Consider the following 15,935-nt stretch of genomic DNA (forward strand, 5'->3'; position numbering starts at 1 on the left):
CCGATGCGGGGGACACGGGTTCGTGCCCCGGCCTGGGAAGATCCCACATGCCGTGGAGCGGCCAGGCCCGTGAGCCATGGCTGATGAGCCTGCGCGTCCGGAACCTGTGCTCCACTACGGGAGAGGCCACAACAGTGAGAGGCCCGCGTACCGCAAAAAAAAAAAAAAAAAAAAAAAAGAGGCTGTCTTTTCTCCATTCGATATTCTTGCCTCCTTTATCAAAACTAAGGTGAGCATATGTGCGTGGGTTTATCTCTGGACTTTATATCCTGTTCCATTGATCTATATTTCTGTTTTTGTGCCAGTACCATATGGTCTTGATTACTGTAGCTTTGTAGTATAGTCTGAACTCTGGGAGCCTGATTCCTCCAGCTCCGTTTATTTTTTTGTTTTTGTTTTTTGTTTTCTCAAGATTGCTTTGGTTATTTGGGGTCTTTTGTGTTTCCATACAAATTGTGAATTTTTTTGTTCTAGTTCTGTGAAAAATGCCATTGGTACTTTGATAGGGATTGCACTGAATCTGTAGATTTCTTTGGGTAGTATAGTCATTTTTGCAATGTTGATTCTTCCAATCCAAGACATAGTATATCTCTCCATCTGCTTGTAACACCCTTAACTTCTTTCATCAGTGTCTTATAGTTTTCTGCATACAGGTCTTTTGTCTCCTTAGGTAGGTTTATTACTAGGTATTTTATTCTGTTTGTTGCAGTGGTAAATGGGAACGTTTCTTTAATTTATCTTTCAGATTTTTCATCATTAATGTATAGGAATGCAAGAGATTTCTGTACATTACCATTGTATCCTGTTACTTTACCAAATTCATTGATTAGCTCTAGAAGTTTTCTGGTATCACCTTTAGGATTCTCTATGTATAGTATCATGTCATCTGCAAACAGTGACAGCTTTACTTCTTTTCTGCTTTGGATTTCTTTTATTTCTTTTTTCTTCTCTGATGGGTGTGGCTAAAACTTCCAAAACTATGTTGAATAATAGTAGTGAGAATGGACACACTTGTCTTATTCCTGATCTTGGAGGAAGTGTTTTCAATTTTTCACCATTGAGAACAAGGTTGGCTGTGGTTTGGCATATATGGCCTTTATTATGTTGAGGTAAGTTCCATCTTTGCCTACTTTCCAGAGGTTTTTATTATAAACAGGTGTTGAATATTGTCAAAAGTTTTTTCTCCATCTACTGAGACAATCATATGGTTCTTCTCCTCCAGTTTGTTACTATGGTGTATCACATTGATCGATTTGCATATAGTGAAGAATCATTGCATTCCTGGGATAAACTGCAGTTGATCATGGTTTATCATCCTTTTAGTGTGCTGTTGGATTCTGTTTGCTAGTATTTTCTTGAGGAATTTTGCATCTATGTTCATCAGTGATATTGGCCTGTCGTTTTCTTTCTTTGTGACATCTTTGTCCGGTTTTGGTATCAGGGTGATGGTGGCATTGTAGAATGAGTTTGGGAGTGTTCCTCCCTCTGCTATATTTTGGAAGATTTGAGAAGGATAAGTGTTAGTGCTTCTCTAAATGCTTAAGAGAATTCACCTGTGAAGCCATCTTGTCCTAGGTTTTCTTTTGTTGGAAAATTTTTAATCACAGTTTAAATTTCAGTGCTTGTGATTGGTCTGTTCATATTTTCTATTTCTTCCTGGTACACACTCAGAAGTTGTGCTTTTCTAAGTAATTGTCCATTTCTTCCAGGTTGTCCATTTTATTGGCATATAGTTGCTTGTAGTAATCTCTCATGATCATTGGTATTTCTGCAGTATCAGTTGTTACTTCTCCTTTTTCATTTCAAATTCTATTGGTTTGAGTCTTCTCCCCCTTTTTTTTTTTCTTGATGAGTCTGGCTAATGGTTTATCAATTTTATTTATCTTCTCAAAGAACCAGCTTTTAGTTTTATTGATCTTTGTTATGGTTTCCTTCATTTCTTTTTCATTTATTTCTGATCTGTTCTTTATGATTTCCTCCTTCTGCCAACTTTGGGGGGTTTTTTGTTGTTGTTGTTGTTCTTCTTCTTCCTCTAATTTCTCTAGGTGTAATGTTAGGTTTTTTTATTTGAGATGTTTCTTGTTTCTTGAGGTAGGATTGTAATGCTATAAATTTCCCTCTTAGAACTGCTTTTGCTGCATCCCATAGGTTTTGGATCTGTGTGTTTTCATTGTCATTTGTTTCTAGCTTTTTTTTTAATTTACTCTTTGTTTTCTTCAGTGATCTCTTGGTTATTACATAGTGTATTATTTAGCCTCCATGTGTTTGTATTATTTACATATGTTTTCCTGTAATTGGTATCTAGTCTTATAGCATTGTGGTCAGAAAGTATACTTGATAGAATTTCAATTTTCTTAAATTTACCAAGGCTTGATTTGTGACCCAAGATATGATCTATCCTGGAGAATGTTCCATGAGCACGTGAGAAGAAAGCGTATTCTGTTGTTTTTGCATGGAATGTCCTATAAATATCAATTAAGTCCATCTTGTTTAATGTATCATTTAAAGCTTGTGTTTCCGTATTTATTTGCATTTTGGATGATGTGTCCATTGGTGAAAGTGGGGTGTTAAGGTCCCCTACTATGATTATGTTACTGTCGATTTCCCCTTTTATGGCTGTTAACATTTGCTTTACGTATTGAGGTGCTTCTATGTTGGGTGCATAAATATTTACAATTGTTATATCTTCTTCCTGGATTGATCCCTTGATCATTATGTAGTGTCCTGCTATGTCTCTTGTAATAGTCTTTATTTTAAAGTCTATTTTGTCAGATATGAGTGTTGCTACTCCAGCTTTCTTTTGATTTTCCATTTGCATGGAATATCTTTTTCCATCCCCTCACTTTCAGGATGTATGCATCCCTAGTCTGAAGTGGGCCTCTTGTAGACAGCATATATATGGGTCTTATTTTTGTGTCCATTCAGCCAGCCTCTGTCTTTTGGTGGGAGGATTTTATCCATTTACATTTAAGGTAATTATCGATATGTATATTCCTATTACCATTTTTTAATTGTTTTGGGTTTGTTATTGTAGGTCTTTTCCCTCTCTTGTGTTTCCTGCCTAGAGAAGTTCTTTTAACAATTGTTTTAAAGCTGGTTTGGTTGTGCTGATTCCTCTTATCTTTTGCTTGTCTGTAAAGCTTTTAATTTTTCCATCAAACCTGAATGAGATCCTTGATGGGTAGAGTAATCTTGGTTGTATATTTTTCCCTTTCATCACTTTAAATATGTCCTGGCACTCCCTCTGGCTTGCAGAGTTTCTGCTGTAAGGTCTGCTGTTAACCTTATGGGGATTCCCCTGTATGTTATTTGGTTTTTGCTCTTGCTGCTTTTAATATTTTTTCTTTGTATTTATTTATTTATTTATTTTGCGGTACACAGGCCTCTCACTGTTGTGGCCTCTCCTATTGCAGAGCACAGGCTCCAGACGTGCAGGCTCAGTGGCCATGGCTCACGGTCCCAACCGCTCCATGACATGTGAGATCTTCCCAGACCGGGGCACGAACCCACGTCCCCTGCGTCGGCAGGCGGACTCTCAACCACTGCACCACCAGGGAAGCCCTGTATTTAATTTTTGATAGTTTGATCAATATGTGTCTTGGTGTGTTTTCCCTTGCATTTATCCTGTATGGGACTCTCTGTGCCTCCTGGACTTGATTGACTATCTCCTTTCCCATGTTAGGGAAATTTTCAACTATAATATCTTGAAATATTTTCTCAGAGTCTTTCTTTTACTCTTTTTCTTCTGGAAACCCTATAATTCGAATGTTGGTGCATTTAATGTTGTCCCAGAAGTCTCTAAGACTGTCCTCAATTCTTTTCATTCTTTTCTCTTTATTCTGCTCTGCAATAGTTATTTCCATTTTTTTTTTTATCTTCCAGGTCACTTTTCCGTTCTTCTGCTTCAGTTATTCTGCTGTTGATTACTTCTAGAGAATTTTTAATTTCATTTATTGTGTTGTTCATCGTTTTCTGTTTTCTCTTAGTTCTATAAGTCCTTGTTAAACGTTTCTTGTGTTTTCTCCATTCTATTTACAAGATTTTGAATCATCTTTACTATCATTACTCTGAATTCTTTCTCAGGAATACTGCCTATTTCCTCATTTATTTATTTATTTATTTATTTATTTATTTATTTATTTTTCTGGTGTGTTTTTACCTTGTTTCTTCATCTGCTGTGTGTTTCTCTGTGTTTGCATTTTGATTAACTTACTGTGTTTGGTGTCTCCTTTCCACAGGCTGCACATTCGTAGTTCCCATTGTTTTTGGTCTTTACCTCTGGTGGCTATGGTTTGTTCAGTGGGTTGTGTAGGCTTCCTGCTGGAGGGTACTAATGCCTGTGTTCTGGTGGATGTGGCTGGATCTTGTCTTTCTGGTGGGCAGGACTGTGTCTGGTGGCTTTTTTGGGAGTGTCTGTGACCTTATTATGATTTTAGGCAGCCTCTCTGCTAATAGGTGGATTTGTGTTTCTGTCTTGCTAGTGGTTTGGCATAGGTTGTCCAGCGCTGTAGCTTACAGTTTGCTGAGTGGATCTGGGTTTTAGGGTTGAGATGGAGATTTCTGTGAGAGTTTTCTTTGGTTGATATTACATGGAGCTGGGACGTCTCAGTAGACCAATGTCCTGAACTCAGCTCTCCCACCTCAGAGACACAGAGCTGACACCCGGCTGGAGCACCAAGACCCTGCCAGCCACACGGCTCCAAGTCTGATGAGAGGAAAGAGAAATACCGGCTCATGTGCAGAATCATCCCACAGATCACAGTAACGACACCTTCAGCTTTATCATGGTGATGTTTTCATGAGTGTTTGCATATGTCTAAACTCATCAAATTGTATACAGGAGGACCTTGAAAATATTGCTGGTACAGTTCCAGGCCACTTTTCTTTTTTCTTTTGTTTTGCACTTAGTCTAGTTTCACTGGCTCATAGGGTGCAGTGTGCACAGAGCTCAAACCCAGCACCTTCAGACCAGAGTTTCTAGCTCAAAGCAGTTGCACAGCATCTTAACTCAAGATGGAGGTGGAGACAGCAGGCTGTGTGTAGAACATCACTGTCATTTTAAGATCTATTGCTAAATATGTCAGAGGTTTCAGTTATTTAATTAATCCAAGCCATTGAATTTTTAAACATTACTGATAATTTTCTTTGTTTAACAAGAGTACACAGATTTACATAGTGATGTGCTGGTAAGTCTTTGACAAACAACTCTTGGGGTGGAGGTTATGGCATGGGATGGTGGGAAAGCACTGATTTGTTGCACTTGCCAATTTCCATGGTATAAATATGTTTTCATTAAACATAGAGCTTGAAAAGATATGTACACTATTGATGTTCTTAAAAGATGTAAACAGAGCTGGTCTGAAATGTCTTTTAAAAAATCATATACAGTTTATTTTCTAAACCAGATATATTTAGGAGACTTGCATACAAACCCTTCAAATTTTGAACTCCATGGTACACTGCAAACGATTAGTCTTACTAAAGTTTTTTATATCTAACTTTGTAAGGAAATATCTAATCCATTATATATTTTTTATGTATGTTTATCTTGTGAATTATTGAACTTTTGTAGGAAAGCTTATCTGATATTTAATTGTTATAGATTCTTATACTCTGAAAATTCAATAAAATATTTCCAAATTGTATAAAAATATATTTATAAATCATAAAAAATTTGCAAGGAAATACATATCACAAACAAATAATTGGCCAAATGTCTTAACAAATTTTTTAATATTGATCTAGTAATTCTGCCTCTGTAATTCTATAAGGTGGAATAAATGTATCTCTAAACTAATTAATGTAGTGCCAACCTATATGTGTATGTATGTGTGTGCATGTGTGTGTGTGTTTGTGAGACTAGGAGATAAAAGGAATAAATACCAATCAACATTCCACTGTTTATCTTTGCTTAGGATACATATTTTTATTTTTCCTGTATTCTTAAACTCTCTCTCCAACCTCTGATAGTGAGCAGGACACATTATATCTGAATCTATAAATAAGAGCCTTGGCATAATAGGGCTAGGTCCTATTTTAGTTAGGCAAATATTGAATTATAATTGTTACTACCGAGTGGTCAGTGGAAGAGCTAAGTTGTGGTCACTTTTCATTTTGTTTGAGTTTCTAATTTACCATTTTGAGCCAGTATCATAGCTTGAATCTATACTTACCCTCAGCCCTCCTTCTCATGGGAGAAAAAGGGAAACAGAAGGCACTACTAGAGTGCCTGGCATGAGGTAGGCCCCCAATAAATATTGATTGACTGGGAGCAGGAAAATTTTGAGATCTCAGACTATCATTAGTGTTTAATTAAAGCTGTCCATATGATTAGAATGCTTATAACTCCATCCTGTTTCTACTTTTTGGAAGTAAACATACCCTTCAAGCTTACTTTTGTGTGAAGCCTTCCCTGATTGCTCCAAAGAGACTTCTTCCTCTTTTAAATTTCCATTCTCTTTCATTTTTAATCATGTGTTATTTACCAATATTATCCTTGACACTCAAGGATAAACTCCTAGAAGAAAGGGATAGGATCTTGTACATTTGTATGGTTCACTTCATTTCAAAAAATTTCTTGAACATACTCATGCTCTATAGTTATTATTTCTATTAATAAATATGAATATACATCTAAAGATGAAACTTGGAAACAAATCCTATACTTGAATACCACTCTTAAAATACATTAAAAATTACTTTGTAGCATTTCTTAGTTTTTAAAAATACCCATTTTCCCTCATACTTCCCTTCAATGTTAATTGAGAAACAACCATATTCCAATTTTTCTGTAGCCACTATAGAGGAAAACCATGGACATTTTAAATAGCAGAAGTATTCCCATTAAAATTTATATTTTCAGAGAATTTCATAATAATGAATGAATTGGAGTTTATTTGAATTCTCCCTACTAATGGTGGGGGAATCTTGGCCTACATGATTTGCTCTCAGGATCTTATCACTCCTTAGAGGGACCTCAGATGTGGTGGCCTGTCACTGTTTAGAAATATGTCATTTCACACAAGAAAACTGTGGCCCTGCGGACATTAGTGAAAAAGAGGTCATGAACTCCTAATTAAAAACAAAATTCCCACCAGGTGCATTCAGAGTCAGAGTTACTATGAACAAAATGAAGCTTAATTTTCAGGCCCTTCACACAGAATGCTTCTAAGTCTGAGGGACAAGGTCCAAGATGGAATCTTTTCCTTAGTGTGACACGAAAATTGTATAAACTTCAGACACCACAAAATAGGGCTCTACCTCTGGGCATACACATGAAAGAAATGTGGGATATTGTGCAAAGAGAACTTTGAGGATGTCTAGTGGCCTCAATTCTGGGCTGTGTTTGGCACTAACTTGCCAGGTCTCCTTTCAGAATCTTTTAAACTTGCTGAGCTTCAGTTTGTTTATCTGTGAAATGATACTGGTAATTAAGTTAGCCCATCTTCCTATCTGAGTTATGTAATAATTACCTGAGATAACATTTGAATATTCAAAAATGAAAGAGTTCAAAAATAATTAGTAATTGACTGAAAAATGTAAAAATTAAAAGTGTTTGGAATTGACCTTGTTAAACACGAGGCCACCGTTAATCTTCCCAATGTTCAACAATATCAACAGTAAAAATCTCTAAGAATTCTCCCTAACTCAACTCTGTTCCTCCTACAGAAGAAGCAACACAGCCCTGCCTGAATCAGAAGTGTTATTTAATCCTAGATTGCAGTGGATTGACCTTTTCTGACTATTCTGGAGTCTCCATGCTTGTTGAGGTATTTGCACAGCTTGTGTTTGGACTGATTCTTTCCCTTCCCTTTAGTAACAGAGTTTCACCAACCTCTCTCTCAGCTCTGGGGTTTTGATCCTGCTTGTTTCAATACTCATCTCACCCATTCTCCCCAAAGGGCATAGACTTTATTACTCCCACTGCTGTAGATTTCTTTTCAGGAGATACCGTGAAGTTTCTAGCTGTGTGTGAATCTGGAGGGCGTGGGAGGAGTAGAGGTGGGTATTCATGTGGGGTGTTAGAACAGAACATAGACTTGAGATGTAATGGGTATAGCAGATGCTGGGCAGTCAGCTCCTAGGCTTCTAGAAAGAAGGAGAAAAGTCCCCTCCATGAGCAAGTGGCCTGATGATGGCAGGATGTTGTCTCTCACATCGTGGATGGGTACAGTCTGACCTGAAACCATTCCTGGTCTCTGAAATAATACACAGTGTAGGGGTCTTTCTCCATTCTCTCAGACAATGGTGTTCTCTACCTCATGATCTCCATGGGGTCTCCATGATCCTGGTTGCAAAAAATAAAAGTTTTATTTCTTTAAAACTGAAGCCTCCATTTAGTTAGATGGAACACCTAATTTTGCCAATTCAAGTAAAACTCAGACACTTCTGGAATTGTTTCCTCCTTTTTTTTTGAGTAAATACTATGTCAACAAGGAATGTACTCCCTTTCTTATTTCCATTTATTCTCTCCTCAATACCCTAAATATGAGGGAGGATCTTGAGGATCAAGCAATGTCTATTTCTCAGTTCTCCTCAGTCCTCCATTAACTTCTGCTGTGTGGAACATGGTTCACCTCGCCTTTGGCTGTTTGCTCCCCAGCGGTTCTCTGACCCTGGGTTCATAGAGTCTCCTGCTGTGTGAGGCTTTGTATCCATCCAAAAACTTAATCATAACCTATGGCAATTTCTGGAGCTCTTTCCTTGCATATTTCCCTTCTTTCCATTACTCTCTCCCATAAATTTCACCCACTCAGTCCTTCCTGAATGCCAGTTCTGTCTTCTCAGCTCAGTGAAGTGGCTGCATTTTGCTTGGGTGCCCCCTCATCATGTCGTGGTCCACAAACTGTTTTGCAGCAGAACGCTGAGATGATCTGAGAGCTCACCTCGTTTGTTTTCTTTCTTTCGGAGAACTCAGTCCTTTTCTGCCTGTTCCCATTGCCGGAAAACAATTTATATATTTTCTCCATTTGTCTACTTACTTACAGAGGATAGGATAGTCTTTATATTAATTACTCTTCATGGCCAGAAGTCAAAATTTGACATTGACTTTTAAAGAGTTAAAACCAGTAGTCCTTAGAAGGTCTCACATTGTAGATTTTGATTGCTTTCTCATGGTGTTGCATAAGTCTCTATTCATTCATATTTTAAATTTGAAATGTCCAACCTTTCAAACTCAAGGTAATACAAAGGTCAACTTCAGTCTGGCTTTCCTGTGAAGATGGGGTGGGACTATGTGAAGAGAAGCAGCTTACTATATGACAGAGTGTAGTCTCAGATCTATCACACCCTCTGGGAGGTGTTAGGAGAATTGTCTAACCTGTCTGGATCTCAGTTTATTCATTTTGTAAAAATGGGGGGGGGGATTTTGTTTCAGATTTAGTAGATATTCAAAAAAGAAATAAATTATGCAAAAGAATTGAATTTTAAATATCCTAGGCCTTAAATCTAGTGGTTGTTTTTGGTAAATCACCCTTTTCCACGTGTAGTATGCTTTTAATTTCTTGTTGCTCACCATAAAAACTTCGCACAATTGGCATAGGGTTCAACCTCAATACTTTTCTTGCATATAAATCCTGACTGTAAACAGAGAGTCTCTCATCATTGGAGGTCTTCTTGTGTTCAGCACTTTTATTTACTGTGTTGAGAAGGTCTAGAAGAGCACTGTTAAACCTATGTGTATAAGGATCACCTGGGGAGCTTATTTAAGATGCAGCCTTTTGATGGAGTGATCATTTTGAAATGTACAGAAATTTTGAAACATTATGTTATGTAACAGGAACTAACACAGTGTTGTTGGTCAATTATACTCCAAAAGCAAATAAACAAACAAACTCATAGAAAAAGAGATCAGATTTATGGTTACCAGAGGCAAGGGGTGAGGGGAGGGGGAATTGGATGAAGGCAGTTAAAAGGTACAAGCTTCTGGTTATAAGATAAAAAGTACTAGGGATGTAGGTACAACATGATAAGTAGAATGAGCGCTGCTGTATGTTATATATGAAAGGTGTTGAGAGAGTAAATCCTGAGAGTTCTCATCAGAGGAAATATACCTTTTCTATTTCTTTAATTTTGTATCTATATTAGATGATGGATGTTCACCAAACTTATTGTGGTCATCATTTAATGATGTATGTATGTCAAATCCTTATGCTGTGTACCTTAAACTTATACAGTGATGTATGCCAATTATAACTCAATAAAACCGGAAGGAGAAAAATGCAGTTTTCTGAGTCCTGGTTCTGGCCCAGGAATATTCATTTTAAACAATGTAGTTTGTCCAAGGATTATGTTTTGAGCAACACTAGACTAAGATTGTCCTTTTACTGAGAAACGTCAGTATGTATATTTTTTGTTTAATTGTATTTAAAATTTGTTTTTGAATATACTCCAGTATTTATTAGCTGTCCTCTCTAGATATTGCAAATCAGTACTTAGAGTTAGTAAAGAGGAGGAAATGGTTACTTATTGTCAGTGAGTTTAAGATCTAAGGTTGAAAATTCAGAGGAATTCAAATAATCTAGGTTTTGGGCATGGGGAGAAAGAAACTTTTAAGAATTCATCTTAATGGTTTTAAAATACTACACAGCATAATGAAGGAATAAGTCAACTGATGCATTTTATTTTTAAATTGGCAGAAAATGACATTTGCCCTTCTGTATATATAAAACCAGAAGTTTTGTATCAATTTGTTATTTTTAGTTTCCTTACTACTATTTAATTTATTTCATCATGGTTACAGTAAATTATGATGTATGTTATGACCATAAACTTTAAATATAGACAAATTATAGGTCCAAATATTAGCCACATAACTAGTTCTAGGATCTGGTTTAAGTATTTGTTTGCTTTTTTGTAAACTGGAAGTAGAAATACTTTAATTTGTTGTGAAGCTTAGAAATGACATATTGTATATAAAGCATATAAAAAGGTTTCTAGAAGTTAGTAAGTACTCAATAATGCTAGCTTCTATTTGTTCTCATTTTGCAAAAGTCATTTCTTAAATAATATCACTGCAACTAATACTATTTCTTAGTTCCTGCCACCCTGAACTAGGGTCGAGACTAAAGAGCCACAGAGTCTTTCAGCCATGCATGTCTTCCTACTTCCCCAAAACACTCCCTGGATTATTTTCTTAGTCACTTTGGTATAAGGAAGATTCTCCTAAGAGTTATAGGTTGAAGAAAATGGAGTGAGTTCTATATTCTTCTACTTAGGACACTTCTACTTAGTGAACTAGAGAATATGTTTATCAACATCAATAAACCACCCATAGCAATGTGTTTGTGCTTCACTGAGATTAAGAAAAAGTAAAACACTGACAGGTCACTTTGAATTGTCATTTTAACTTACAAAAACAGGAGCCATTTATTCAATAGCAAGTCCCAGACCATGTATTATTTATTTGTTTATTTGCTTGTTTATTTATGCTCAGAGTGATGTCTCCTATTATACCACAATTCTTCTACCATAGAGATAACTGCTTATTGCTGGAAGAATATAAGATAAATTTTTGGGTGTATCATGCATACTCTTAAAATGTTTTGTAAACGCAGCATTCTACATTTTATATGTATGACACTTTACTATTATGTAACCAAATCCATCCTACTGTTACTAAAACTTCTGGATTTACTGAGTTTTGTCAGCTGACTTTGGTCTGGGTGAATTTAAGATCAGGGACTTCAGTAAGGTTGTTACTACTTGAGATTTTCTAGGACTTAAAGAAGACAGGACCCTGCAGTATGCCACAAAAATTAGTCAGGATCTCTCATCTTGGTGGACCATAAAAATGGAAGTTGGGCTATCAAACTTGGCTTTGACTATAGTGAGGTTCTCAATTTACTGTCCATGGATGGGGTTTAGAGAATCCATGAATATGTACAAATTGTTGTAAAATATTAAAGTAAGAGTAGGTAAGCAATTTCATCATATTCACAGATGGGTCCTTGACCTTCAATAAAGATAGTTGAAAACAATTTTATATCATTCTTATAGGGAAGGAAAGGTGGTGTTTTTATTTTTATTAAATAAAATGGAAAATGTAAACAACAAAATTTAGTTACATAAAAGGTAAATGCCAGGACATGGAAGCAACCTAAATGTCCATCGACAGATGAACGGATAAAGAAGATGTGACACATATACACAATGGAATATTACTCAGCCATAAAAAGAAATGAAATTGAGTTATTTGTAGTGAGGTGGATGGACCTAGAGTCTGTCATACAAAGTGAAGTAAGTCAGAAATAGAAAAACAAATACTGTATCTAACGCATATATATGGAATCTAAAAAAAAAAAAAAAAAAGGCACTGATGAACCTAGTGGCAGGGCAGGAATAAAGACATAAACATAGAGAATTGACTTGAGGACACAGAGGGGGAAGGAGAAGCTGGGGCAAAGTGAGAGTAGCATCGACATATATACACTACCAAATGTAAAATAGATAGCTAGTGGGAAGCAGAAGCATAACACAAGGAGATCAGCTCCGTGCTTTGTGACCACCTAGAGGGGTGAGATAGAGAGGGTCAGAGGGACATGCAAGAGGGAGGGGATATGGGGATATATGTATACATATAGCTGATTCACGTTGTTATACAACAGAAACTAACACAGTATTGTGAAGCAATTATACTCCAATAAAGATCTATTAAAAAAAAAAGAAGAAAGAAAGAAAGAAGGAAGGAAGGAAGGAAAGAAAGAAAGAAAGAAGGAAAGAAAGAAAGAAAAAAGGTAAATGCCTTGCTGGCGTTCATCTTCCTTTGCTAAGACCATCTCTTTTAGAAGTGGGTCAGAGTATGCCTGAATGTGTTACAATGCCACCCTCTGGTGGTGTGGTATCATAAACATTGGCTTTTTCTTTACTAGAAATTCTGCCTTCTGAAGCTCATCTTATTCCTTCCTGCCAGCTATCCTGAATTAATTGTGGGTGTACTATTTTAATTCTTCCAGGTTTACACGGACTGCATGAACAAGAGTGTGGATGTATCATTAGTCCATTGTACAGGTAAGGGAGTATCCTTGGCTAACATTGGACATAATCCTTCTGCTGCTCCATGTAACCTTATATCACTTCTGTTTCCTTATAGCTTCCTTGATAAAAGCAATGAAATACTGGGGAAACCTAGATTCAGAGAAACCAATTTTTTTTGAATCAGTATCTGCTGCAATAGGTAACATCCACTTAAATAAGGTGAGTTGAGCAAGTTTGCATGCCAGAATTATAAGAAAATTGGAATGTAGAATGCAAGGGTTTTGCATTTTTAATATTAGCCTATTATCCCACTGACATCTAAAAAACTATTAAAATGTGCCCCTCCTCAGAGTCCTCTGCTACAAGTAAAGGAATTTTTTCATTCCTTTTTTGGACAAGATATGAACTGTTTAATAATTTGGATCTTCCAACAATATCACTGCTTAGAGGATTTGGTGATCACCTATTAAGTGCAAACTGCTTGCTTATAAAAATAAATGCATCTTCCAGGATCCACTATCCTGGGAATTGGAATCCACCTCTGTCAAATGCAAAAACTCTAAATATAGCCTTATAGCTTTTTGCTGCTCTCATACCCTTTACTCTAAGCTCATACTGCCACCTTTGGAAATACTATTTGCAGAGCCCAACACTCACATGGTTTGAAGTGTCAAAGTTATCTTCCAATACCGGGCTGTATGGTTAGTTTTAGAACTGTTCCTAGAACTTTGAGTTCCCATAATTTTTCTTTGATTTTGAATTGTTTGGCCTTTTCTTATCCCTAGAACAGCATCTGTTATCTCTGTGAGTCATTCTTATTATGTGCAATTAGAACAGTATGTATTTACAAAATAATAATAATAACATTATTATTATTATTATCATTTCTACTACTACTATTACTGCTGCTGCTGCTGCTGCTACTACTGTTATATACCTAACATTCACTGTGTGCTCATTATGTTCCAGGAATGTGCTAAGAGCTTTACCTATGTTACTTCACTAAATTTACCACGACCTCATGAAGTAGATACTATTATTGAACCTATTTTTAGAAATAAGGAAACTGAGATCCAGGGAAGTTATACCATTTGTAAGTGGTAGAGCCAATTTCAAAGTCAGCAGTCTGACTTAGGACCTGGAGCTTTAAACTTGTATACTCTGATGCCTCAGAGAATATCCACTTTCTTATCTTGGATGGACAGCTTGCTTCCATTACTACTGTTCTTTGACTATGATATCAACTTAAGGGTTAAGTAAGTAGCAATTGCTAATTTCTTCCCCTTCTATTTCAGAATTTGAGCAAACTCAGTGACCACAGTGAAATCTGAGACTCTTTTGCTGCAGTACAGCTCTTTTCTTTAGCAACTGCCTCGAAGAGGCCACACTCAAGTATTTTCACAACATTTTTTGTTGTGTAGATCCTAAAAATGACCTCTACTAAAATATGTGTGATGTGACTTAGTAACCACATAACCACTGCTCAAGGTTTGCCAACAATCTATCTAATCTTTGTTAGTAAGCAAATTCACTTTGTAGGTTATTGTATAGTTATTTTATAAAAATCAGTATGCATTTAGTTTTAGTGTACTGAAAGGTAAACATGAATTTATTTCCTTTTTTCATACCAAAGTATTTTGTGTTAATTCAGTTTGTTGTAGTTCATTTGTATAAGTGAGAAATACTTTGTCATATGATAAGAGATTTAGAACATTTGCAAGCCATTTGTAAAAATGCAGGATCATCTGTAACTAATACATAAAAACAACTTAGCAAGTGTGCCATTTTTCCTAACCAAGCCATTAAATATCAATAAGCTTAAATGTTACTTCATGCAATATGATTATGAAATTCACAGAAAGTAAGTCAAACAAAAACAAATGACAAACTAGAAACCATTCTTCTCCATACCTTTCCATGCATGGATGTCTTCAGGAATGTTTTCAACATAAATAATATCCCAGTGAAACCATGTCCTTGACATTAGTCTGTTTTGCTATGAATATTGGAAATGCTTAGGATCTTCAGACCTTATAGCCCTAATTTCCACATTCCCACCTCATAAAATTTCCATTTACAGCTTTAGATTTTTTGGAGCCAGAGAATGTGGAAGTTGAACATTTTATGTTTTTTTCACAAATACGATTTTTAGAAGAGAAAATATCACCAGTAGAATAGCTTTGTACTTTTCCAATATAGGATTAACTGTAGTAGTTTGGGACTTTCCTATTTCAGAGAGATAGTCAATATAATATAATACATTTATCTGTCTATATCCCTATAGATAGATAGATCTCCTTAGAATGCTTTTTTTTTTTCTTTTGTTAGAAGGGAGCTTAGGTAAGTGATTATCTTTAAACCCACTAAACCAACAGGGTATTGACAAATAAATATCACAGGCCAGGCTAACTTGTATAAGTTATTATTTTCATGTTTCTACATATATTTTCAATCACATACAATTATATAGTTTCATATTTTTATCTAACAATTTGATTTACCTATGAAGAAATCTCACTTTCAAAGATAGATGTAGATGAATGTTTTAGTCTTAAGGCATTTTAACTTTTCTAGAAATTACCAGTTAGCAAAAAGCCAAGTACTTTAAAGTGAGTTTGAGAAGTAGTTTGAAAACAAAATTAAAAGACTGGTAATTTAGGTGTTTTTGAGAACATCTGTAAGAGTAAATTCTAATATCTGCCGTGTGATGTAATGGTTCCTAGCAAAAGTGTAGTAAACATTCACATGGCCCTTATTTTTACCATTGAGTCCTAGGCAGACAATGTAATAAAATGAAAGGGGAATAATAAACATTTCAAATTCTCATAACTTATTTAGCCATGTCAATTCTGATTGACATGAACTACAAAGGGTAGTTTTTGTCCCACAGGAGGCTTCAATCCTTTCATCACTAATTTGGATTGAAATGAGTGAAGCCAACTTTTCTTCCCATCAAATAC

At 35.9% G+C, this 15,935-nt stretch overlaps 1 protein-coding gene across 1 annotated transcript in view; it reads left to right on the forward strand.

The window, feature by feature from the left end:
* SLC26A7 (solute carrier family 26 member 7) overlaps positions 1–14,306 on the forward strand; it is a gene marked incomplete at both ends in the record, with an annotated part of 196,800 nt that extends 182,494 nt beyond the window's left edge. Inside the window, 4 exons of the mRNA XM_079722341.1 lie at positions 7,669–7,769; positions 12,954–13,008; positions 13,091–13,194; positions 14,271–14,306. Of these exons, the coding sequence (XP_079578467.1) occupies positions 7,669–7,769; positions 12,954–13,008; positions 13,091–13,194; positions 14,271–14,306 (296 nt within the window). The remainder of the gene's footprint in view (positions 1–7,668; positions 7,770–12,953; positions 13,009–13,090; positions 13,195–14,270) is intronic.
* Positions 14,307–15,935: the final 1,629 nt, after the last annotated feature.

This window comes from Hyperoodon ampullatus (genome assembly GCF_949752795.1).
Source record: "Hyperoodon ampullatus genome assembly, chromosome: 17".
In the NCBI taxonomy this organism is placed as follows: Eukaryota; Metazoa; Chordata; class Mammalia; order Artiodactyla; family Ziphiidae; genus Hyperoodon; species Hyperoodon ampullatus.